The sequence below is a fragment of the Cetorhinus maximus genome, chromosome 9 (genome assembly GCF_964194155.1).
Source record: "Cetorhinus maximus chromosome 9, sCetMax3.hap1.1, whole genome shotgun sequence".
Taxonomy (NCBI): Eukaryota; Metazoa; Chordata; class Chondrichthyes; order Lamniformes; family Cetorhinidae; genus Cetorhinus; species Cetorhinus maximus.
In genome coordinates this window covers 46297181-46324312 of record NC_135887.1, presented here as the reverse complement: position 1 = coordinate 46324312, position 27132 = coordinate 46297181, and the positions used below count along the sequence as shown (strand labels likewise).

The window sequence follows — 27132 nt, the reverse complement described above, 5'->3', positions numbered from 1 at the left end:
TCCGTGCCCCATCAGGGTGAATCTTCTACTATCCTCTTAACAAAGTCCCCTTCACATTATCTTCTGAACATATTCGAATTCACTCCCAGTCACAAGCATCCCACTGGCGACACCTGGGTCTGTAATCTCCACAAGCTTTGTTTCTTCAAACAGGGGATCTGCCACCAGTAGTACCCTGCTTAGAAGTTAACCTGAAAACAGTCCTTTTTGTCCTGTTTGACATAGCAGCACCCATTCTTAAAAATTCATTTACGAGATCTGGATGTCACTGGCTAGGTCTGCATTTATTGCCCATCCCTAATTGCCCTTGAGAAGGTGGTGGTGAGCTGCCTTCTTGAACTGCTGCAATCTCTGTGGTGTAGGTACACCCACAGTGCTGTTCGGATTTTGACCCAGCGACAGTGAAGGGACGGCGATATGTTTCCAGGTCAGGATGGTGAGAGGCTCGCAGGGGAACTTCCGGGTGGCGGTGTTCCCATATGTCTGCTGCCCTTGTCCTCCGAGATGGTAGTGGTCAAGAGTTTGGAAGGTGCTGTCTAAGGAATGTGGGTGAATTCCTGCAGTGCATCTTGTAGATGGTACACACTGCTGCTATTGTGTGTTGGTGGTGGAGGGAATGAACGTTTAAGGTGGTGGATGGGGTGCCAATCAAGTGGGCTGCTTTGTCCTGGATGATGTCAAACTTCCTGAGTGTTGTTGGAGCTGCACTCATCCAGGCAAATGGAGAGTATTCCATCACACTCCTGACTTGTGGCTTGCAGAAGGCAGACAAGCTTTGGGGAGTCAGGAGGTGATTTACTCACTGCAGGATTCCTAGCATCTGACCAGCTCTTGTAGCCACAGTATTTATATGGCTAGTCCAGTTCAGTTTCTGGCCAATGGTCTTTTTCCCCAAAAACTCTCCGGCTGACTCTGTGACTCTGTGACTCCATATGCAGTAAGAACAGTTGTTTCTTCTTTTGTGTCCAGGTGTTAAAACTTGCACCTTACTTTCAATAAGTTTTGACCTGGGCCCCTGTCCCCACAGCAACCAGGTCACATGAGCCTGTCTCTAAGCAGATTTCATAGGAGGTCAAATCTCCCTCTTCAAAGTACTCCATTCTACCTTGAATTAAAGGACACAGTTTAAACCATAACCATTTTATAAAAAGTCCAACATTTGAAACTGTAGAGTAGAAAAATAAATGCACTTCTCATGAGAGGCCATATCAAATCTGCAGCAGTATCTAGAGTTGGCCCTGAATATGGGTAGGAGAGTTATATGGAGGATGGGTTTAGGGAAGACAAAAGGGCAGTGAAGTAAAATATTGTGTATACCAAGCAAGCAAACAAACCTAAATGCAAAATAAATGTAATATAATTATATTGTTGAGCTGGATTTAGTGGTCGCCAGTAAAGCAACAGTGCTTGCCGGTGGCTTTATAGAAAGCTGTGCAAAAAGATCTGTTTGTTTCTGGTATCAAGTCAATGGGATCTCCAGGTATTTATCAAAATGGTGCCATTCAGTAGCCAATCACACCGAAGTATTTTCACAGACAGCAAACCAGAAAGTAAAAAACACAGAATTCCTTCCTTTTTAATTTTATATTTTACAAATAGCAAAATAAATGATTGGGACATACACATGGGATTAAATTTGAAGATAAAATGTCATAAACAAACATTAAAAAAATTAAAATTTGTGGGATTTTTCACATTGGAGGCATTTGACATTCAAAAATATTAAAATCACTCTTACTGCATCAGTGAGGCTGTTTAGCAATAATTATGGCTTAATAGGCTGCCAAAAACCCAATTACATTCTATTCAACGATGTTTAGCTTTTTCAAGTGTTTTTACAACAACAAGACAAAGACTAAGAATGGAGGTTCTTGTCAGTTCAATGATTTCCAATTGATTACATTGGGACCTCAACAGTACACCCTCTGGAGAAGCATAGAATCACTGGCAGCAACTTCTGGATTTCTGTGTTTAACTACTTAAGTGATGCATTATAAACATTTGTTTATAAAAGTTTTAAGGTTCGTTATAAACACATTGTAAAATTAAACTATTTTGTACTGTTTGACTTTAGGCCAACAAACTAAGGACAAAGACTTTGCGAAATACTTTGAATCCAGTCTGGAACGAGACTCTCACTTACTATGGGATCACTGATGAAGACATGGTACGGAAGACATTAAGGTAAAATTAAATTTTAATATCTTGAAAATTTTGAAGCTGCTTAAATCTTTTCTTTTAGGTGTGAGGGGGAATACTACTGAAGCTTAAAGAAAGGAAATCATTAAGCACATGCAGAAACGTGAGTTAATCTGGCTGGTCAGAATAAATTTCTCAAAGGCTCATCTTGCTTGACCAACCTTATAGAAGTTTTTGAGGGAATAAGAGAGAGGAGACCGGATGTGTTTAAATGGATTTTCAAAAAAGCATTTGATCAAGTAAGGGACTTTTGGCAAAGATAATGAAGATTGAAATTAGGAGGAACATGGCCACATGGATTGGAAAAGCTGACTGGAATTAAAAGAAAATTTCTGAGTGGGCAAAGATGTGGTGAGTGGTGTACTTCAGTGCTCTGAGACCAGTGTTACTTCCTGTATACGTAAATGATCTGGACTGAGGAATTGGGGGAAGCATGATTGAAATTTACCTTTGACATCAAATTGAGGGTCATGGTTTGCAGGATGGACAAATGATGGTATTTCCAGTTCAGTGTAGAAAAATGAGATATGCTGCATTTCCAAGAATAAGAAAAGCAAATGATATAATTAGGAAAACAGGGACTTGGTGGGAAGATATTGGTTAGTCAAGGTGAGAGTGAAAGTAGAAGAGACTTCAAAAGAGCAGTAGAATCCTTGGCTTTGTATCCAGAGACAAAGGATGCAAAAAGAGAAAATAATGTCAAAAGAAAAAGTTCATGAAGTACATATCGGGTAAAATCAACATCATCTCTCTTTATAGATGCTGACTGTCCTGTTGTGTTTTTCCAGCATTTTCTCTTTCTGTTTCCAAATTCTCCCATTTACTTTTTTTTAATTTTAAGATAATATTGAATTTGTACATGGTCTTGGTTAGGCTGCAATCAAAATATCGTGCAAAGGTTTGGGCTCCCCATTATGGCAAGCAATGGAAAGGTTGCAATGAAATTCAATAGCAGTGTTACCAGGGATGACAGATTGCAGCTTGAAGAAATTCGAGTTTTTCAGTAGAGATATAGGCCAGAATTTTGGACTTGATGGGCAGGCGGGCCCCACCGTCTTGGCGGCGGGCGGGCAGCCAAACTCCGCTGCCGATATGGGGCCGGCTGCCATTTTGAGTGGGCGGGCCAATTAAGCGCTATGCGCTTCCTGTGCGGGGGGTGGAGGGATTCCCCATCTATTAAAGTGCGCTCTTTCGCGCATGCGCGTGAAAGAGCGCACTGCGCCCTGAGACTAAGTGCTGTCTCAGGGAGAGCGCTGAATGTTTAAAAACTTTAAAAATAGAGAAAGAAAAACATTATTAACATGTCCCCCTCATGTGACACTGTCACACAAGATGGGCCATGTTAATAAATATGAGTAAAACTTTAATAAACTTTTTAAAAACTGAGATGAAACCTCATCCTGCCAGTGGATGAGGTTTTATCTTTTTTCAGAAGCCCACTGGGTTTCCTGGCCTGCCCGCCAGCCTTAAGGTTGGATGGGCAGGTCTTTCAATGAGCTTAATGATCCTGTCAATGGCCTCAATGGGATGACGTTGGGTGTTCCTCCCGAAGTCATCCCGCGTCATTTTCCCGTCGGCGAGCGGGCCCCGCCCCCAAATCGCCAACAGGAAAATTCTGGCCATAAAGTTTAAGAAATTAAATAAAAGAGGCCTTCAATACTACAAAGGGTTTCTTAGCAAGAAAGCCTTAGTAGCTCATCCCCTGACAAGATAGCAATGGTACTGCTTACCAATGTAACTTGTAGTCTTGAAACAAGGGGAAGACACAGAGGTCAGTAGCTGAAAGGGTCACATCATTGATGAGGATTTTAGGTTGGTTGATAATGCACGCAGACTAATTTCTAAATTAGTCTGAGTGAATTATCAACTAGCGCATGCCCAAACCAAGAACCCCACGACCGATGAAAATTGGCCCTCAGACCTCATCAATACATGTGGCGCCAGCTGCCAGTATTGGTCACGTCACCACAAGAGGCTCACCTGAGTCAAGACCTCAGTTTTGGACCTCACTGGCAGCAGCCCTCTTTCAAGTCCTGGGAGAAGGGGTTGGCATGAACTACAAGGAGAGGATATTGAGTGCAAAAGAATGAAAACACTGACAATTATGATTAGGTGATGGATTGTTTCCACTAGTTGAAGAGATGGTAATGAGAATTTGGTAAGGAGAGAATTTAAGATATGTAAGATATTTTGGAATTAAAAGGAAAAGTAGAAAAATTGTATTGATAAGAATGTGGAATATGCCACCATAAGGAATAGTTGCGCCAAATAGCATTGGTGCATTTAAGGGGTGCTTAGATGGCCACTTAAGGGGGGAAAGGAATAGAAGGATGTTGTGATACAGTTAGATGAAGAAGGCTAGAAGGAGGCTCATTTCAAACATTTGCAGACATAGACAAGCTGAGCCGAATGGCCTGTTTCTGTGCTGTGGACTTGAGGCAAATTCTCTGCCACAAACCATTTTCAAAGCAAAAATCAATTTTTAAAAGACAATTGCATAGTTGCTTGAAAAGGACTAGAGTGGGAGTGAGCGGGAGTAATGACTCGTGCAGAAAAACTATGACTTAAAGGAAAGTGGCATGTTTTTGTGCATTCTGTATAAAATTTATGAAGAAAATCAACCCAAGGTTTTATTGGTGCGGGTAGGACAAAGGGATAGTTTTGAAGTGATACGCTTGATTCCTTTAAAAATTTGAATACAAATTAGTGTATTACAGTCCCTAAACCTATTGTTAGATTGCACAAGACCCTGCAACACCTTAACTAACAATGTTTTAAATTTGAATTATCAACCAGTGCAAAATCCAATTAAGCTGGCAGTTCCTCTGTGCCAAATTAATACATTGCAAGGTTCAACACAGGTAACTGTGTTTGCCTGTGCTAAAATAATCTTTCTGTATCTAGTAACCCTAGCAACTGACAACTGCACTAAATAACAGACCACTGTTTTCTTGAAGGTTAGTTGGAAAGAGAGAAAGATGGTGCTAAATTTGTTCATCATTAATGGCTACACAATAATGAGTATTGTTGTGGAGCCACCACGAAGAGTGCTTTCTCAGCCCCTTCTTACTCACTCCATAATTACTTAGCCAGTATCCCTTGGTCCTATAGCATGAGTTTCTTATGAACATATATATGCAAAATACTGCAAAACAAAACATTTTTGCAATGATATGGAAATAAATTTCTATTACTGTAGTATATTGTCATATTTATAACATCTTGACAAAAGTCACAAGTAGTGCTATTTGGATATTATATAATTGTATTGATTTCAGTGGATTTGCTCTTGAATGTATCCATAACTATGACTACAATTTTCTGTCACTCATCCAAAGATTTTATATTTTGCTTTTAAGTCACACAAAGAGCCTAAGTTTGTAATAATGTAATTCTACATTTTGTGACATTTAGAAGCAACGTATCTTGTCCCAGAAAATTAAACAGTATTCTCAGACTTCCTTGGGTCATGCACAATGTTGTAATAATTTGGAAGCATGATCATGAGATGATATGTAAATTTATTGATGCATAAGCAACTCTATTGCATTAAAATTAAACTTTGCAGCTCAGATTCATCTAATCTTGAAATATAACCCATGAAATATTAAATACCATTGCTCAACTATCGTCGGAGCACCTGTGAACATCCTTCACACCTGATCCCCTCGTGTTATTTTTTGGACTGCCCATCGTCACACATTCATTCATTTGTTCAGTACTGCAACTTCATCACCCTTTGCAGGCTTTAGATACTTTAGGAATGAAACTGGACGGACCACCCGGCATTGACCTAGGCACTGGAAACGACAACGGCAGTCTCAGTCCTGTCAACTCTGAAAGTCCTCCTTACTGACATCTGGGGGCTAGTGCCAAAATTGGGAGAGCTGTCTCACAGACTAGTCAAGCAGCAGCCTGACATAGTCATCCTCATGGAATCATACCTTACAGATAATATCCCAGACACCACCATCATCATCCCTGGGTATGTCCTGTCCCACCGGCAGGACAGACCCAGTAGAGGTGGTGACACAGTTGTATACAGTCGGGAGGGAGTTGGCCTGAGTGTCCTCAACATTGAATCTGGCCCCCATGAAGTCTCATGGCATCAGGTCAAACATGGGCAAGGAAACCTCCTGCTGATTACCACGTACCGCCCATCCTCAGCTAATGAATCAGTGCTCCTCCAAGTTGAACACCACTTGGAGGAAGCACTGAAGGTGGCAAGGGCGCACAATGTACTCTGGGGGACTTCAATGTCCATCACCAACGGTGGCTCGGTAGCACCACTACTGACTGAGCTGGCCGAGCCCTAAATGACATAGGTGCTAGACTGGGTCTGCGGCAGGTGGTGAGGGAACCAACAAGAGGGAAAATATACTTGACCTCATCCTCACCAACCTGCCTACCACAGATTCATCTGTCCATGGCAGTATCGGTAGGAGTGACCACTGCACAGTCATTGTGGAGACGAAATCCTGCCTTCACATTGAGGATACCCTCCATCGTGTTGTGTGGCACTACCACCATGCTAAATGGGATAGATTTCGAACAGACCTAGCAACTCAAAACTGGGCATCTATGAAGTGCTGTGGGCCATCAGCAGCATCAGAATTATATTCGAACACAATTTGTAACCTCATGGCTTGGCATATCCTCCACTCTAACATTATCATCAAGCCAGGGGGTCAACCCTGGTTCAATGAAGAGTGCAGGAGGGCATGCCAGGAGCAGTACCAAGTATATCTAAAAATTAGGTGTCAGCCTGGTGAAGTTGTAACACAGGACTACCTGTGTGCCAAACAGCATAAGCAGCAAGTAATAGACAGGGCTAAGCGATCTCACAATCAATGGAACAGATCTAAGCTCTGCAGTCCTGCCAATTCCAGTCATGAATGGTGGTGGACAATTAAACAACTCGCTGGAGGGGGAGGCTCCACAAATATCCCCATCCTCAATGATGGAGGAGACCAGCACATCAGCGCAAAAGATAAGGCTGAAGCATTTGCTACATCCTTCAGCCAGAAGTGCCTAGTGGATGATCCATCTCAGCCTCCTCTGGAGGTCCCCAGCATCACAGATGCCAGTCTTCAGCCAATTTGATTCACTCCACATGATATCAAAAAATGGCTGAAGGCACTGGATACTGCAAAAGCTATGGGCCCTGACAACATTCCGGCAATAGCACTGAAGACTTATGCTCCAGAACTTGCCCCTAGCCAAGCTGTTCCAGTACAGCTACAACACTCTCATCCACCCAGCTATGTCGAAAATTGCCCGGGTATGTCTTGTACACAAAAAGCAGGACAAATCCAACCCGGCCAATTACTGCCCCATCAGTCTACTCTCAATAATCAGTAAAGTAATGGAAAGGGTCATCAACAATACTATCAAGTAGCACTTGCTTAGCAATAACCTGCTCACTGATGCCCAGTTTGGGTTCCCCCTGGGCCACTCAGCTCCTGACCACGTTACAGCCTTGGTTCAAACATGGACAAAAGAGCTGAACTCCCGAGGAGTGACTGCCCTTGACACCAAGACAGCATTTGACCAAGTGTGGCATCGAGGAGCCCTAGCAAAACTGGAGTCAATGGGAATCAGGGGGAAAACTCTCTGCTGATTGGAGTCATACCTAGCACAAAGGAAGATGGGTGTAGTTGCTGGAGGCCAGCCATCTCAGCTCCAAGACATTGCTGCAGGAGTTCCTCAGGGTCATGTCCTTGGCCCAACCATCTTCAGCTGCTTCGTCAATGACGTTCCTTCCATCCTAAGGTCAGAAGTGGGGATGTTCACTAATGATTGCACAATGTTCAGCACCATTCATGACTCCTCAGATACTTGAAGCAGTTCATGTCCAAATGCAGCAAGACCTGGACAATATCCAGGCTTGGGCTGACAAGTGGCAAGTAACATTTGCGCCACACAAGTGTCAGGCAATGTTCATCTCCAACAAGAGAGAATCCAACCATCGCCCCTTGATGTTCAATGGCATTACCATCACTGAATCCCCTACAATCAACATTCTGGGGGTGACCATTGGCCAGAAATTGAACTGGACTAGCCATATAAATAGTGTGGCCACAAGGGCAGGCCAGATGCTAGGAATCCTGCGGCAAGTAACCAACCTCTTGACTCCCGAAGCCTGTCTACCATCTACAAGGCACAAGTCAGGAGTGTGATGGAATACTCCCAACTTGCCTGGATGAGTGCAGCTCGCACAACACTCAAGAAGCTTGACACCGTCCAGGACAAAGCAACCCACTTGATTGGCACCACACCCACAGACATTCACTCCCTCCACCACTGACGCACAGTAGCAGCAGAGTGTACCATCTACAAAATGCACTGCAGGAATTCATCAAGGGTCTTTTGACAGCACCTTCCAAACCCACAACTGCTACCATCTAGAAAGACATGGAAAGCAGCTAGATGGGAACACCACCACCGAGAAGTCCCCCTCCAAGTCACTCACCATTCTGATTTGGAAATATATTGCCATCTCCTTCACTGTCGCTGGGTCAAAATCCTGGAGTTCCCTGCCTAACAGCACTGTGGGTGTACCTACACCACATGGACTACAGCAGTTCAAGAAGGCAGCTCACCACCACCTTCTCAAGGGCAACTAGGGATGGGCAATAAATGTTGGCCCAGCCAGCGAAGCCCACATCCCGTGAATGAATTAAAAAAAAATACTCATGGCTAATTCATGGATTACTTCATCTGTCTTTTAATGACATTTCTTCATAGACAGTCCCATTCCCCTACTCCAAGCCACAGTCTGCCTGAAGCCTTGGACACTTTTTGGAGATGTCTTGGTTATTTAACCACAGTCCAGCATTTGCCACTCACCCAGTGGCACTGTCAACCATCATTGCAGTAGCAGGTTTTCACACTTGCCCTGACACCAATGGAGTATTTGAAATATTTATTTTAGAGTGTATCCTTAAGAAGTGTGCATTGACTTGAAGATAAGCTCCAGATTTTACAGTCTTCAAGTCATAAACCTTTTGTAACTGTCCTGTGTTCTGAATCATTTCTAAATTGTACTGAAAATGGCCTATTCATACATGTGCACTGCAACCTTAAAGCGAGTGGGAGCTGCTTAGCCTGCAGACCATGAGGGCCGAGCGGAGGAAGAAGCAGATGTGCACATTGAAGTGCAAGCGGAGGAAGATGAGGGCAAGATCCATGTGAAGCCCCCAACTAAAGAGCAGCAAGAGCATGGTGACTGGTGGCTGTGTTTTTAGTTTTGGCTTTATCGGTAGTCAGTGAACGATTTTCAAGCTTTCATGTTTCAGGAAATACCTGTTTGTTTTATCAGTTACAGAACTTTGTTTAGCAATGTGTTTTATGCAGTTTTTGATGTTATAAAATAAAAGTAACATATTGTTTTAAACTTTTTTTTAAAGATGCATTTTAATGACTATTAAATTCAAGAGCAAATCTACTGAAATCAACAAAAAATATTTCCAAATAGGAATGTTTTGATTTTTGTCAATATGTTATAAATATCACAATAAATGTCAGAAGTATATTTCCATATCATTGAAAAAATATCTTGCAGTATTGCATATACATGTTGATGAGAACCCCATGCAGGATACTAACTAATAATCCTGGCTAAATCATCAGGTAAAACTGCCCCAATTTGTGCATACATCATGTGTCATAAAAACATATTTTTGCACAGTAGGAAGATTATTAAGACAATTATCAGATTGTTCAAAGAGATATTTTAGCTTAGCCCTATTAGCCATATTATCAGATGATAACTTTTATTTATTCATCTTCAACTTTTTATTCCTTAATTTGGCAACAAAGATCTTCGTTTTCTTTGGTTTAATAAAAATAAAATACTGGGGATGCTGGAAACCTGAAATAAAAACATAAAATATTGGCAAAAATCAGCAGGTCTGGCGGCATCTGTGGAGAGAGAAACAAAGAGAGCGAATGGGTGGGACTGTCCCAGATTTGCACTAAGTGTGGCAGTGGGCAGGAAAAGTGATGCTTTACCCGCTGGCCGCAATGGTGGCTTCTCATGCTGTATCATCCCATACCCGCCACATTAATTATGCATTCCCTGGAAACATGCCGTTTTGATGGAGGGAAGGCTCAGATTCGCCCACCACACTGTCACCTTGCCATTTCATCACACGGGGTGCCATATTTAAAGTACAGCCACGTGCATGCCTCTCAGTGCTTCCAGCCCAGGACTGCTGCAAATAAGACATGGCTCCAAAAGGCAAGAAAACTGCAGCCCCCAGGCTTAGTGATATGTCCCTCAAGTGCCTTTTGGATGCCGTGGAGGCCCACTGTGATGTCTTCAACCCTGCTGTGGCCGCAGGAGGGACAGAAACATTACCACTCTGGCTTGGTAGGCGATGGCAGTGGTGATCAGTGCCAATGTTGCACAGAAGATGTTGGCCATCCAATGCAGATGAATGATCTCATCTGTGTTGCCAGGGTAAGGCAACCATCTCATCACTCTAAACTCACACATTCAAGCCTATCACACAAGCACTGGCATCTGACTCACTGTCAGCTCAAGGGACATCACCACTCATTCTTTCACACACCCTCACATCTCTATTTAGCCTCATCTGCTCTGGAGACTGCCTCCTCAACCTTCATCATCTTGAGGCCACTTGCACAGATCAGCTTGTGCCCCCACACAAACCCTGGGGTACCCCCCCCTTCCCCTTCCTCAGTACAGCCCTCACCTTGCAGCCTCTTCCCTTGTCTGAGGATACTTCTTTCCCTTCCCCCAAGCAAGCCCTAGGCCTGCAGCCATACAAAGCCACCCACTCCTTATGGCTGATCTGGTAGGTAGAGACCTGCCCGTGAGCCCCCTTAAAAGTGATGTAGTGCTGCCCGCGAAACTGGTGCTGATGACTGCGAGTGCTGCCTGAAGCAAGGTAGGGCAAACAAACCTCAAAGTCCTGAGCGAAGTGCAGCTTGCCAGGTGCACGTCGCTTAAGTGCTGTTGTGAAACACGTTGGCATGCTATTACGCTGACGTGGGTGGATGATCCAGTGTGGGAGGGGGATGAGCCTGGCAGGCTAGCCTCATAATGATATACAGATGTATTACAATGAGGTTCCCGACACCCGATGGCGGAAAGCACAGCCCGCCATCAACAGGCTGAATGGATGATCGCAAACTGGTTTCACGATGTTGTGAAACCGACCTTTGGCCTTCTCACCATAGTGTGTGCTCACGCCACCGTACACGCCCGACTCCAACAGACGGGGAAAATCCCGCCCAATGTTTCGAGTCCAATATGACTCTTCTTTGGAATTGAAAAAGAAGAGTCGTATTAGACTCGAAACATTAACCCTTTTTCTCTCTCCACAAATGCGGCCAGACCTGTTGAGTTTTTCCAGCACCTTATGTTTTTATTTCTTCTGTGGTTTTGTCGGCTTTTGTATCAAAGGGGGTGCAGGTGCCAGCAAATTATCGATAAACACCCTGCCAGTGCCTGGCAGCAAATTACTGATGTACCAGGGAGCTTGACGTTTTGCTGTATCTTGAATATTGATGTGCATCTTTTTTATTATTTTTACTCGTGCTTTTTTATTATTCTCTTTGTGAATAGTACCTAGCTGGTGTCGAGATGAGTGTACACATGAGCGAATTGCAATCAATGTAGAACAGGGAAGCAAGCTGTTAGGGCAGAGCTCATACATGGAGATAGCTGACAGGTCAAAAATGAGGTTGCAGATGAAAATTAACGAGGGGAAAGATGTTGGCTTGTAACTTCCAAGCTCCCATGTGCCGGATTTGGGGGTGCTGGGGAATCCATCTGCCAAGTTCCCAGGCAAGGGTTGGCACAGTAATTACCCAGAAGTGCTAACTTCCTCTGGACAAATGCACTGCGCTGGGAACCATCTGAAAATGTGATTTAAATCGCAAACTTCGGGTGGTTCTGAAGAAGTTATACCAATAGTTACCCAGAAAAAGTTAGAATTTAAACCTCTTCTAACTTCCGGGTTAACTATTGAAAGCCCCAGACCGACAGCATGGGACTCCCCCCATTTCCCCCGACCTCTGACCTCCACGCACCCCCCCCCCCCCCCCCCACCACCACGCCAATCTCCAAATCCTCAAATCCTATGCACTTAGCTTAGATACTTACTTTCCCTGGCCTGTTGATTCCCGTGGCCCTTTAAACTTACCTGCTTTATGGCAGCAAGTGTCCTTAAAAAGGGGGCGTGGCCTCTTGAATCCACTTGATCTGCACTTCACTGGGGCCTGCGAGGAGCCTTTCGATGCAGGCCCCAAGCAGCTCCGGCGAACAGAAGTGGCAACATAATGTTCAAGACCAGGTGAGTGTTCATTTATTTGTTTCTTCTGATTTCTGTGGGCTAGCACTTTCTGACACTAGTCAGAAGTTATAACCCAATAACATTCAGTTCACATGGATGATAAAGAGATACAAACATTGGCCCCAATCATCAGGTCTCTGGATCATCAGACACCGGACATCAAGATGGGATCCCTTGGAAGTCTGAACACACTGACTCTGTGGGAATTGCCCAGGAAGCTTGAACTTCTGATGGGCAATTCCCCTGCTCCCTTGAATCTTCGAAAAGGTCTCCAACTCTGAGCTAGAGTCAGAGGGCGGAATTTTCCGTGCCCGGATTAGGTGGCGTGCACCGACAATACAGCATGATTGCTTTCACGACGGTAGGAAGGCAGGTCGTGATCTTTTGCTCAGCCCGCCGATGGTGGGCCACATTTCCCGACAACAGTTGTCGGGGAGATCATTGTATATCATTAAAAGGCCATCCCGCCAGGCTCTTGGACCCCCGCCGGATCGCCAGTCCACATCGGCAGGAAAGCATATCGACGTGTTTCACAATAGCACACAGCGACATGCACTTGGTGACCTTCACTTTGGGGGAACTAAGGTTAATTGAACAGCATTGTTCTCCACAGCTCGCCAGGGTCATCTGTTGCTTTGCAGGTTTCAGGGGCACCAGGGGGGCCTGGGTGAAGTGCCACCCTGCCTCAGAGGGACTGTTTTCAGGGTTGGGGGGTTGTGGTGTGGTGGTGCCCGGGCGCAACTGCTGCCCTGCCTTGGAGGCGACTGTTGCTGTTCTCAGTGGGGTGGGGTGCGGTAACTGCTGCCCTGGGGTCAGATCCCGTGCACAAGAAATCGAGGTTGGGGGTGGGTAGGGTAGGTGAGGGAAGTGGCCACGCAGTAGGGACACCTGTATAAACTGAATTCCTCTGCAACTGAGACAGATCAGACGCAGCCACAGTGATACGATTGGGGTCGGGCTCCTAGCCTGCCCGCCCATGCAGCATTGCAGAGGCACCAAAGGGCCTGCAAACACTCCAGTCATTACACCCCTTCCCCCCCAAAATCCCCAACACCCGCAACCCCCGGCACAGACTGAGAGTCTGTGGCCACTCTACTGGACCCCGCGGAGTAGTTGGACTGCACACGTTGTACAATCTCCTCGCCAACGCTGGCCATGTAGCAGTCACTGCCGGAGATGCTCACAGCCCTTTGCAATCTCAGCAACCCAGTTAGGAGCAGTCTCCCCCATGTCGCAGGCTGACAGGGCAGCCGTGTAGCGCACTCATCTGTGGCCATCCAATGGGTGACCAGCACTCTCCGGGGAGCATTAAGGGCAGTCACACAGGATCAGGAAAGGTGCTAAGTACACCCATGCTAACCAAGGTCTTTCTCTCTTTCATGCCGCAGGAGGACCACATCAGGAGTATGGAACCTGGTGACTTAGCTGTATGCCTGATAGCCTGCAGAAAGCAAAGAAGATGGAGGAGAGAGCGACTGAGGCTCCTGGCCGTGCCTAGGCGGAGCAGCAACCTAAGGAAGAAGGGGCTGCTGGGGGCCCCTGCACATGCTGCCCAGGAGCAACAGCGAGCCGCGGCTGGTCAGCGCCTAGCGACATCCAAGATCTACAGATGCCACCTGTCATTCCTGCAGATGACCGAGAATCAGTGTCGCCGATGACTGCGCATGTCTAGGGACCTGGTGGCTCACATCTGCCACTTACTGTAGGACTTGGCGCCAAGGGGACATGGAGGGCATCTACTGCCAGTGGCTGTGAAAGTAACCACGGCGCTCAGTTTCTATGCCAGTGGCTCCTTTCAGGGCTCCACAGGTGACCTCTGTGGGATTTCACAGTCCGCCACCCACAAATGCATCCATGAGGTCACGGATGCCATCTTCTGAGGGCAAAACTTTGTGCATTTCGCCTGGGACCAGGACAGCCAGGATGCAAAGGCCATTGGATTCGTCTGGATCTCAGGATTCCCACAGGTGCAGGGTGCGATTGACTGCACCCATGTGGCGCTCAGGTCTCCATCACTACACTCAGTGGACTACATCAACCGCAAGGGCTTCCATTCACTGAATGTGCAGCTGGTGTGCAACCACCAGAAACATATCCTGCAGGTGTGCGCACGGTTTCCAGGGAGTGTGCACGACACCTACATCCTCAGCCCATCACAGATCCCTGCAGTCTTCCAGGGTCTACAGAAGCTGCAGGGATGGCTCCTTGGGGACAAGGGCTACCCACAGAGGCTGTAGCCGATGACACCTGTGCGGTGGCCTCAGACTGCAGCAGAGCGACGTTATAATGAGGCTTATGCTGCAGCTCACAACTTGGTGGAGCAAACCATCGGGATACTGAAAATGGGGTTCCGGTGCCTGAACCGGTCTGGTGGAGCCCTGCAATTCAGTCCACAGAGGGTGTCACACATCATCGTCGTCTGCTGCGCCATTTACAACCTGGTGCTCCAATAGGGAGACGAGCTGGCTGAGGAGGAGAGGGAGGAGCTGGAGGTGTCCTCTGATGAGGAGGACGCCGATGGGGATGAGGGTGAGCAGGTCCTCGGAGGTGACGATGATGGGGATGAGGCCCTCGCACTGGCTAGGTGAGGCAGGTGCGTTTGGGAGGCCCTCATAGCTGCCAGATTTGTGGAGGATGGTGACGACATGCAGTGAGGTGTCCCCATAGATCCTCACATTACATTTGTGAACATTTGACTCCAGTCTGGCTTATGGCAATACGAATACCCTCTGTGAGAATGCTCCTGTCATGGGGATGCCCTAATAGTCACTCGATTGCAGGAGGATGATGACGACATGCAGTGAGGACACTCCATAGATCTTCACATAGCCTCCAAGAATGTCTGACTCCTGTCTGGCCAAGGGCAGCTTGCTTGTGCTCCATGATCAGGGTCATATCATAGAGATGCAGCTATGAAACTTTAGAAGCATCTGATGCTTTGTCCGCCTTCAGCACCTGAGCCCTTCAGGAGCGCAGCATTGGTGGTCACAGGTGCTGAAGAGATGGGGGCCAGCCCCTCCTTAAAGGTGCTGGGAGCACATCAACGGAATGAGAGGACTCTGTGGCACCTGCCCACGACATTCTGGCAGCAATGACCAGCACCACGAGGTGCAGGCATCAGTAATGTTCCCAGGGAGTGTGAGCTTGGACAATCACTTTGGTCTGAAGGCTGCACAGAGCACAGGGAAGAGACCCTGGACTGAGACACCTGCCTTTATCTTGTGCAGAAAGGTTTCACATCTGAGGGACACAAACACTGCTCATCAGAACAAGGAGCCACAGGCAGGGAGACATTCTTGGTAGTTTATTGACAATTGTGAACAGTATATACAAGTGATTAACACCTGTGCACAGGCTGTGTAACTAATTCTCCTTAGCTTTCCTAACCCTGCCGCTATGCCTTGGTGCTCCCTGGACGTCCACAGCGGAGGTGGAGGCAGCTTGCTGACTGTGACACCCTGTCTGTGATGACTTTGGCAGGCGTCCTCTGGAGGGCCAAGACTTGGAGGGCTCTGGCCTGCTTTCGGGGTCCTGCTGTGTGGCAGTGGCACCCTCCTAGGCCTGTGAAGCTGGAGCTGCTGAGGTCACAGAAAGTGGGGATTCGGATGGGCCGGTCACTCCTGGAGTCACCTGGTTAGATGGGCCCAGAGTGTGCACCTGTTGATCCTCCTCCCTATGGGTGCCTGCGGGCCCCTGGCTGACTCCTTGGGGGGAACGGGTAGCTGGAGTGAGACCGAGCTGCCACGCACCCCTCTTGCGTACACACTGTTGGGGGCCAACTATGGCATCAGCGGTGGAGTTGAGCCCACACAGCAGTGCAGGAGCGATGTCCTGGACCAAGGTTTCCAAGGTGGCCACCATCCTACCAGTGTTGACCTCGGTGGGTTGGCATGCCGGCGCTATCACCTCAGCCTGAAGGCGGATGGACTCCTCCATTGTGCCTTGCAATCTGATGAGTGCAGCAGACATCCCTTCCTGATGTTCCCGAGCTTGTCTTTGCAGCTCCAGCAACTGTGACATGACCGAGTCCAGAGGCTCGTCATCTGACTCAGACTCAGCAAATTTCTGGCCTCCAGCAGTCCTCCGAGTGCCAGTTACCTGTGAAGTCCCTGCCTCCACCTGCTGTGGATCAGACAGTGCGATGTGCTCACCAGATTGTGATCCCGAGGCTATTCTAAAACTAGGTCCCACCGAGGTGTGTGTCTCTGTGCTGGTGGAGGGTGTGGGTGAGCGCTGTGACAGGACTTCAAGGAGAGTGCCTTCAGATTCCCCTTTGGAGGTTTCTTCGGGGCTTGTTTGGAGGCCCTGAGTCATGGACTCTGTCGGCTGTTTGGCAGATGTGCCTGCGAAAGCAAGGGGAGATAATTAGTGTATGTCAGTGGCCTGTGAAACAGGACACATCACTCATGGCATGGTTGTCTGAGGATGTTGCACTGCTGGATCCTCACTTGATGGAGCAACACCGACCTCACTGTCAGCACAGGACTGGTCCAGATCGTCACCGGCCAGCTGGATAGCTCTGTTTTCAAAGTCCGTGAGGACACTGATTTCGGGCATTCCGCCACCTGCGACTTCTCTTATTGTGTGCTAGCTTGTCCTGCATGGATAGAGATGGAGAAAGAGTAAGCAGGATGCCTGCTGGGCCAGATGATAAATGTGCCTGACCTGTGTGGGTGGTGAGTGGTCCCACAGATGGGCTGAGGACAGTGAAGGTGTATGAGAGAGAGTGAATGGTGATGTCCCTTGAATTGGCAGTGAGTGAGTGCTCTGGATGTGTGATGGGTTGTGAGTGTGTGAGTTGGAGTGATGAAAGGAGTGACTTACCCTGGCAGAACGGAGGAGATCATTCACCCTCTTACAGCACTTGGTTGGCTGTCCTCCTCTGAAGGGCATTGGCACTGACCACTGCTACCACCATCTCCCAAGTCGGATTGGTCATGTTGCTGCCCATCCTGCGGCCAGAGCTGGGGTACAGGACATCCTGGCGGGCCTCCATGGCATCCAGAAGTCGCTCGAGGGACCCATTGTTAAAGCGGGAGGCTGTAGTCTTTTATCCTTTGCTGGCCAGTCTCCCAGGCAGCGGTGGTAGCGATGAGCGGTGTGCTTGCAGCTGCCTTTTAAACATGGTGGCAGGCATGATGCAACAGTGGGGTGATGTCGGGAGGGTGAATGAGAGCCTGCCTGCCATGGAAATGTCGTGTTTCCCGGGAATGCATAAATAATGAGACCAGCTTGGGACGATACGGCGTGAAAACCTGCTATCTCCGTCGGTGGATAGGATGCCATTTTGCCCTCCCGCTACCGCACTTAGTGCAAATCTGGGAAAATTCAGCCCAGAGACTTTGGAAGGTTCTGACTTACTTAGCAGAATAGTTACCCAGGAAATGTTAGATAGAAAAGTCCGAATCTAACTCTTGGGTAATAATACAACTGAACATCCACCCCCAACTCCCACCTTGACCCCCAACTATTCTGCCAACCCGACATGACTCCCCTCTTGACCGCACCCCCGATCCGGCCTGACCTGACAAACCCCCAGCAATCAACTCTCACCCAACCCCCCCGACCCGATCTGACTCAACCTCACCAACCTACCCAGCTTCCACCCTACCTCCTTACCCACTTAGCTCACACACCCTACTACCCTACCCGCTTACTTCACTCACCCTACCCACTTAACTCACCTGCCCTATCCAGTTACACACCTATGCATTCACTAACGCGCTGGGAAGCTTTGGGACATTTAACTCTTTGCAGCAGAATACAGGAGCTAGTGCCATAAAAAGGGGCGTGACTTCTGCACAGATTCCACTGCTCCCTCTGAGGTTCCCTGCACTGAATGAGTTCTGCAGGATCCTGCATTGGAAGATTGTCCAGAAAAATTAGAGAAAGGTAAGTTGGCTCATTTTTTGTCCGATCAGGGTCTGCAACAGTGTTGCCAACCCTGATCAGAAGAGTGGGCTATTGTCTGTACTACAACTTGTGAGCACCAATGATACTAAAAATATATCAATAGTTGCAATCTAATTAGAAAGCCATTGCTGTTAATGATGTAGGCGTTACTTTCTCAGAACCCATCAAACTGGAGTGGAAGCAGGTCACCCTGGATCCTGAGGGACTTCCTCAGAAGAAGGCTTTTTGCATTGGAAACTGTTGAGGGAGGGTCAACACTTCTGCTTGCAGTTTCCTTTGTATCCCAACAATAGTGAGTTGGCAGTGCCAATGATCATATTGAGTTACCTAATGTGACAGGAGAGCTTTAAAAATGCTGAGTATTGACTTAATGTAGTAATAATAATATACATTTTTGAAAATGAATTGTGCCTGGTTAATGGAAGAAGTAGATTTTTGGGGGCCGTGCAGAGGTTTTCTATTTTCCCATGTCATGCTTTCTTAAACGTTTAGCAGTTTTCTTTCATATAGCAATAGCTTGGGAGATAACTTGGTGTGTGTAACTACACTGGACTAATAGCTCTAAGGTCTGGATTTGGCTACAGCTCAGTTTAATAGGGTGAAAGCCTGCCCTATATCTGCCAAGTCCAAGTTCTTGTATTTTGGCTTCCTTTATTCTATGTAACTCTGCATTTTTAAAAAATTCTGTGCTTCAGACTACACTTGTAGATGACCCCTGGGTCAGGGCATTCTTGAGACTGCTTCCCATTTCTTTCATATCCAGTGTGTTCAGATGACCCTTTTTTAGGTTTTTTCAACCTTCACAGGATCCTCCTTATCTTCAAAAGTAGCATAACAGTACTGCACTAAACACTGTTTTGGACACTAAATGTGAAAGAAATGTAATAGATAATAATGGAACAAGTGAATAATACTAGCAACATATATATATTTATTAAGGCTGTTAAACTTTGCTCAGCACTGGTATAATAGAAAATTAATAGTTTGCACCTCTAATGCTAATGACTATAATTTTTATGCTTTTTCTTAATCCTTTCTTCACCAGCTAAAGAAATTGTCTAGCTCATCTTATTCTCTTTTCAGAGGATCTAGATTAAACTCACTGATTACACAGAAACGCAAGCAGCCAAAAATGCACACCAATACAATGCAGCCAGGGTCGCGTTAATGCACACCAATACAATGCAGCCAGGATCGCGTTAATGCACACCAATACAATGCAGCCAGGATTGCGTTAATGCACACCAATACAATGCAGCCAGGGTCACATTAATGCACACCAATACAATGCAGCCAGGGTCACGTTAATGCACACCAATACAATGCAGCCAGGATCGCGTTACTGCACACCAATACAATGCAGCCAGGATCGCGTTAATGCACACCAATACAATGCAGCCAGGGTCACATTAATGCACACCAATACAATGCAGCCAGGGTCACATTAATGCACACCAATACAATGCAGCCAGGGTCACATTAATGCACACCAATACAATGCAGCCAGGGTCACATTAATGCACACCAATACAATGCAGCCAGGATCGCGTTAATGCACACCAATACAATGCAGCCAGGATCGCGTTAATGCACACCAATACAATGCAGCCAGGGTCACATTAATGCACACCAATACAATGCAGCCAGGATCGCATTATTGACCGGATTGTGTCGCATTCCATACAATGAACAGATTTTGAGATCACTTGCAATTCATCTAAATATTGTTCAATTTCTTTCAAATTGCCTGTAATTTTGCCCCATTCCCAAGTGATCCCCGCCTACACCTCCCCCTCCAACTAAATTCAACATCTAAGACATGATGCCTTGAAATTCAAACAATTCTTGGTGAGCTTCTTTTCACAGGATGTGAGTGTCACTGGCAAAGCCAGCATTTATTGTCATCCCTAATTTCCCGTGAGAAGGTGGTGGTGAGCCGCTTTCTTGAACCGCGGCAGTCCCTGTGGTGTAGTGAGACCCACAATGCTGCTGGGCAGAGTGTTCCAGGATTTTGATCCAGCATTTGGATTGAAAAAAACTCACTCATATAGAGGAATAATAGACTGCAAAGATTGAGACATTTGATTTTAGTGTATTGTTTACCAGTTTGCTTACCACTCTCTATTAAATTGCGGAGATAGATTGTAATTGGAAACCATGACAAATGAATATTCTGTATGTCTAGTAATAAAGCAAATGATGCACTTTGCAGAGTGGTCTGAAGTCTGTGGGAATAGTTAATTTGCACTGGGAAACCAATTAGATGGGAATAATTATCTGGAAGTACCAATGTTACGATATCTGTAATTAATGCAGGAATATATATATTGGAATTTGTTATTGTATCTGGGATTTGATACAAGACATTACTTTTGGCTTATTTGAGTTAGTTTGCATTGATCGACCCAAATAACACTTGCTCTGAAAATGTTACGTTGCCAGCAGCCTGAGTAAAATGCAGAACTGGTCAAAAGTCATTTTAGTTCTTTGCTTAAACTGAAGAATAAAGAAAAGAATGCTTGATTAGATTGTTATCTATTTATTGACGACATATACAAAGTATGATTATCAAAATAATATTCACACCCATTTCAATAGTTTGTTATGAGTAAAAAAAATACATAATTAATTTCAGCATTGCAGAAGCTCACTCTTAGCCAGCTTTAATTTAATATAGCATAGCTTGGTATTTCGTTTGAGAATTACACTTTAAGGGGGGTCTTTTCAGTTTGTACAGCATCATTACAGGTGGTTATATCGTAAGCTTTCTATCTAAGTCTATTGTACCAATAGAAAGGATTGCAACCATTCTGCTCTAGAAGTAGTCATACAATTGGCCAAAATTGAATTCTTCTCTGTTCCTAACCATTTCAATGGCCTAAATTGTTTGGTTGTTGGGTGCGCGCTATTGGTGGGCTCGGGAGCGGACGGAAAATGGGCCACCAGCGGCGATTGGCACCTGACTGCAGTTTCAAACTGGCTGGCCAATTAACAGCTAGCCAGCATGAAACATGCGCTGAAATGCTCAGCGTTACTAGGGTGAGGGTGGGAAGAGGGCTGGCGCCAATGTAACCGAGGGTGCGGGTGAGCGCTTCGAGAGGCTGAAGGCAGACAGCTGCCCCAGGGAACTGCGGACTCCACAGACTAAAGGACACAACAAAAATGCTGCAAAATAAGTCCATGCAGCACAACCAAGCACCTGTAAGCATAGCTCATAAAAAAACAGTACTTTATTTCCCCCCGGAGATTTCACCCCAGTCTGAATCGAGGTTTGAGCAAAAATGTGAATGTTGCCTGGGAGAATGACGCGTCCGCCAACCATAAGTGTGGACGGGCCACGTAAAATCACTGTTGATTGCATCGTTAATGGGCTTAATTGCCCACTTAATTGTCAGCGGGCACGCTTCCGACTGCCATGCGCGCCTGCCGAGCGAAATATCACGCGAGTGTGCGATGGCGTCGGGACGCTTGCCCGACATCATCTCATGCTATTTCACATCCGTTCGGGTCAGGCGAGTGCCCGCCCGTGGGATGTAAAATTCTGGCCCATCTCTTTCTACATTATTACATCAAATTACATAGACTATACAGCACAGGAAGAGACCCTTTTAACCAACTAGTCTGTGCTGGTACAAAACAAAATACTGCTTATGCTGGAAATCTGAAATAAAAACAAAAAAATGCTCAAAATACTTAGGTCAGGTAACTTATGTGAGGTGAGAAACAGAGTTAACGTTTCAGGCTGGTGGTATTTCATCAGAAAAAGTTAATGCTGGTGTTTATACCTCACAGCAGTCTCTTCCTATTCCACCTGTTTCATTTCAGCCTTTCAGCGTTTCTTTCTATTCCCCTTTCTCTCATGCATTTGTCTGGTGTACTATTGAAAGCATCTGAGCTCTTTGTTTCAACTACTTACAGTATTAGCAATTTCCATATTTTAACCATTCTGAATAAAGAATAAAGAGGAAGAAAACAATGGAAGGACTGGGTATAAGATGAAGAGGGGTGGGAGGAGGCTTGTATGGAGCATTAACACTGGCATGGACCTGTTGAGCCAAATGGCCTGTTTCTATGTGTTTTGTATAGTACAGAAATGGGCCCAATCAGTCCATGCCAGTGTTCATGCTAGACTTAAGCTTCCTCCCATCCTTTCTCATCTAACATTCCCAGCATAACCCTCTGTTCACTTCTCCCTCATCTAGTTCCCCCTTAAATGTACCTTTACCATTCACCACTTTCTCATCACTCCCTGGACAAAGTAATTTCCTCTGAATTCCCTTTTTGATTCCTTGATAGCTATGTTATATCAGTGGTCTCTAGTTTTGCCCTTCCCCACAAGTGGAAACACTCTGTGTCTACTGTATCAAAACTTGTCCTAATTTTAAAGGCTTCTAATAGGCCACACCTCAGCCTTCTTTTTTCAAGAGCAAAGAGACCCAGCATGATCATCCTTTCCTGATAGGTATAGCCATGCAGTTTTGATATTATTCTTGTAAATCTTTTTGCACCCTCTTCAGTGCCTCTATATCCTTTATATAATATGGTAACTAGAACTGAACACTATGTGTGGTCAAACCAAGGATCAATTCAAGTTTAGCAAAACTTCTCTACTTTTCAGTCTATCCCTCTAGAAATAAACCCTATTGCTTAGTTTGCTATTTTGTGACCTTATTGACCTGTATCCCTACTTTTAGTGTTTTGTGTATTTGTATTCCTAGATACCTTTGCTCCACTATCCCATTTAGATTCTTATTTTCCATAAATAAGTGATCTCCTTATTGTTTTCTTTCAAAATGTAATACCTCACACATACCTGTGTTGAAATTAATTTGCCAGTTGGCTATCTATCCTGGAAGCTTAATATATAGGGGACGGTAACCTAGTGGTTATGTTTATGAATGGATAATCCAGAGACCAGGACGAATAGTCTGGAGATATGAGTTCAAATCCCACCACATCAGCTGGGGAATTTAAATTCAGTTAAGTAAGTCAGTAATTAATTAAATTAATTAAATAAATCTGTAATAAGAAGCTAGTATCAGTAATAGCAATGATGAAACTATTGAATTGTCTTAAAAACCTATCCACTCGTGTCCTTTGGGGAAGGAAATCTGCTGCCGTTACCCAGTCTGGCCTACATGTAATAGTTGACTGTTAAATGGCCTAACAAGCCACTCCGTTTACTCAAGAATGCATCTCCGTTTAGGGGTGGGAATAAACATTGGCCTTGCAAATGATGCTCATATCCTGTGAATGAATTTTTAAAAAAATGCTTGTTGTGTCCTTATCTACAATGTGCTGGTGATGTTCCTGTCTACAATATGCTGGGAATGGTAAGAACATTTGGTCTTCTATGAGTCCTTCCCAATTGTCCTATGTTTGTAGTTGATAATCATCATATCTGTTTCTCTTCTGCTATTCACTCTCATATTTCTACTTTGAAAAATGTTGTTATTTGTCCATCTGACATGATGAATGTCAATTTATTTCTTTTACTTCTTTCTTCTCTCCTCTACTGTTTTCTGCTTTAATTGACCTTACTTTTTGTCCTAATCATTACCACCAGACATAAATATTCTGACTCACTCCTGGCCAGCCCCCCTCATTCTACTCTCAATAAACTTCTTGTCATCCAAAACTCTGCTACCCACGTCCCAACTCGCACCAAATGCCATTCACTCATTAACCCTGTGCTTGCTGACCTAACTGGCTTCTGGTTAAAAAATGCCTCGCTTTTAAAATTCTCATAATTGTTTTCAAATCCCTCCATGGCTTCATGCCTCTCCACCCCTGTAACCTCCTTCAGCCCCACAACCCCCTGGGATAGCTGCATTCCTCTAATTCTGGCCTCTTGAGCATTTCCAATTATAATTGCTTCACCTTGTTGGCCATGCCTACAGCTGCTGAGGCCCTAAGTTCGGGAATTCCGTCCCCAAACTCCTCTGCCTCACATTCCTCCTTTAAGATGCTCCTTAAAATCGACCTCTTTGACAAAGGTTCTGGTTGTCTCCTTATGTACCCTGAGGCTTCATTATTTTGGGGCTTTCAAAACCTGCACATTAAATGTAGCATTTTCTGATGCAGCATAAGTCAGGCTGCGGTGCCAAACTATCTTATTTTGCAGCATATTATTCTGTAGCACAAAAGACAAAACAGTTGGGTCCAACACTTGGGCGATGTTGGCATTGTTTTTATTGAGAAACTTAAGCTGAAGGGCTAAACACCATAAAGCATGACATAACTAAGTTTGAAAGAGATGAAAGGCTGAGGTAAAACAAGGAGTAGTGATTACATGGTTGGCGGAAAGAAAGACTGAGCTTCATCACTTTAAAATTCGAGACGAGTGAGGTAGCACAGGAGACTGTTGAAATTTAGACTCACTGCACATGAAAATTTGAGGAGAAAGAACAAGTAGAATATTTGAAATTTCAAAGGAACAAGAGATGAAAGATCAAGAGGAACAATATTCAAGTCTTGTGCAAACTTGGACTTTGTAAAGAGTTAAGGGATATTGAAGATGCAAAGGAGTGTTTGGCATGAAGGAGGAAATCAAGCAATGGCGAAGAAACAGGAGTTTCATAAAGTCATAAGATGAAGAAGGGCTAAAGATTAAGCCAGCAAAGATGAGAGGTATACCTTGGTTAAACCCATGAGAAACTATTATCTTTCGAGAGTTGACACCAAATTTTAATTGCCTGCAGAGGGATGTAGAAATTTGGAAGTTGGTAGTACTAAGGACATAGAATCTGAAGGAAGCTCAGAAAAATAAGGGAGACCATATAGCCATGGAATTTACACTTCCACCGAAACTTTTAGGTCTATTTCCTGTCCCGTCGCACCATATAACTGTCTTTGAATGATGCCAGAATTTTAAACCTCTCCATCCCTACGCAGAAAATCATTCTTTGCATGAAGAAGTGCTTTCTACATCAGTCTTGGGCTTGTATTTCAGCAACTTGTACCTATATCGCCTTGTTCTACAGCTGTTATTTAACTTGAAATGAACTTTTATTTTATCCTAGTTTGCTTTGAGGCTCCATAATTCTATGAATGTAGAATAGAAATCCTAGTGCCCATATAGTTAGCAAAGGCGGCAAACAACTAAGATAATTTTGTGAATAAGGAACAGAGGAAAAGGGGAGAACTTTAGAGACTCACGAATTAATGGAAGAAAATGTAAGGGATTAGTTGACAACTGCAGCGGAGGTAGAGCAATTTGAAAGGAAAATAAATAATCATGAAAGTGGCTTTGGTGGAATAGTAATTTATTTAGAAGCGTAGCAGGGACTTTGGGATGTCTAAGGCAATCACAGATGATTCACCGGAATGTTCAAGACCATAGATACTTTGGTGATTTGAAAGCTCTGATGAGTAATGATGTCAACAACTATGCAAAAAATCATATTGGCAGTCCGGTTAGGCTGGAACTTCCCAAATCATAATTGAAAGCAAATAGCAGATTCAATTATCTTAGAATATACTAATATCAGTAGTTTGAATCATGAGGATCACCTTTTAGGATTTATCACAAGAGACTGCATGAGATGAAGTATGCACATCTTGAGGATTGTGGGATGGATACCATCAGAACTAACATCTTTTTGAAATATATCTCATTGGATTACATCAGGTCACCTTTATTCACTTATCAGCTTTTCCCATTAAAGATCCTGTGTCCCACAATTCCATGATGCAGAAAAACTGTTTTTAGTATATAAAGCTCCCACAAATATCCTTCATTAAGTAAGAAACTAGTTTTTTTTTCTTTCACGAGGCACATAAACAGTATAAGGGTTGTAAAAGGAGGAGTAGCGCCGATTAAGGAACTAAAAGGAAATTTACACATGGACAAAGGGGCCATGGCTGAGGTACTAAATGAATACTTTGCATCCGTCTTTACCAAAGAGGTAGATGCTACCCAGCTCATGGTGACAGGCGAGGAAACTCTTCTCACTAGAAGGGTTAGAATTGATGAGGAGGAAGTGTTGAATAGACTGTCGGTACTTAACGTTGACAAGGCACCGGGAAGGGATGAGGTGCACCCAAGGATATTGAAGGAAGTGAAAGTAGAAATTGCAGGCGCACTGGCCATAATCTTTCAGTCTTCCCTAGACTCAGGAGTGGTGCCAGAGGACTGGGGAATTGCAAACGTTACAGCCTTGTTCAAAAAAGGTTGTTAGGATAAGCCCAGCAATTACAGACCAGTCAGTTTAACTTCAGTGGGCAAGATTCTAGAAACAATTATTCAGGATGGAATTAGTCATGGAAAAATATGGGTTGATGAGAAAGAGCCAGCGTGGATTTCTAAAGTGGAAATCGTGTTTAACTAACTTCTTGGAGTTTTTTGAAGAGGTAACAGAAAAGGTTGATGAGGGTAAAGCTGTTGATGTGGTGTACATGGACTTTCAAAAGGCATTTGATGCAATACCACACAACAGACATGTGCGAAAAGCTATTGCTCATGGAATAAAAGGGACAGTAGCAACATGGATACAAAATTGGCTGAGTAATAGGAAGCAGAAAGTAATGGTCAATGGATATTTTTCAGGCTGGAGGAAGGTTTGTACTGGAGATACCCAGGGGTTGATATTGGGACCCTTGTTTTTCCTGATATATATTAATGATCTGCAGGGGACAATTTCAAAGTTTGCAGATGATACAAAGCTTGGGAGTGTTGTGAACTGTGAGGAGGACA

At 45.0% G+C, this 27132-nt stretch overlaps 1 protein-coding gene across 2 annotated transcripts in view; it reads left to right on the top strand.

Annotated features, from left to right (window-relative positions):
* LOC144684619 (double C2-like domain-containing protein beta) overlaps positions 1-27132 on the top strand; it is a 344343-nt gene that overhangs the window by 150801 nt on the left and 166410 nt on the right. For both annotated transcript variants that reach the window (XM_078548630.1, XM_078548631.1), the window contains exon 4: positions 2075-2184. In XM_078548630.1, coding sequence (XP_078404756.1) covers positions 2075-2184 — 110 coding nt within the window. The remainder of the gene's footprint in view (positions 1-2074; positions 2185-27132) is intronic.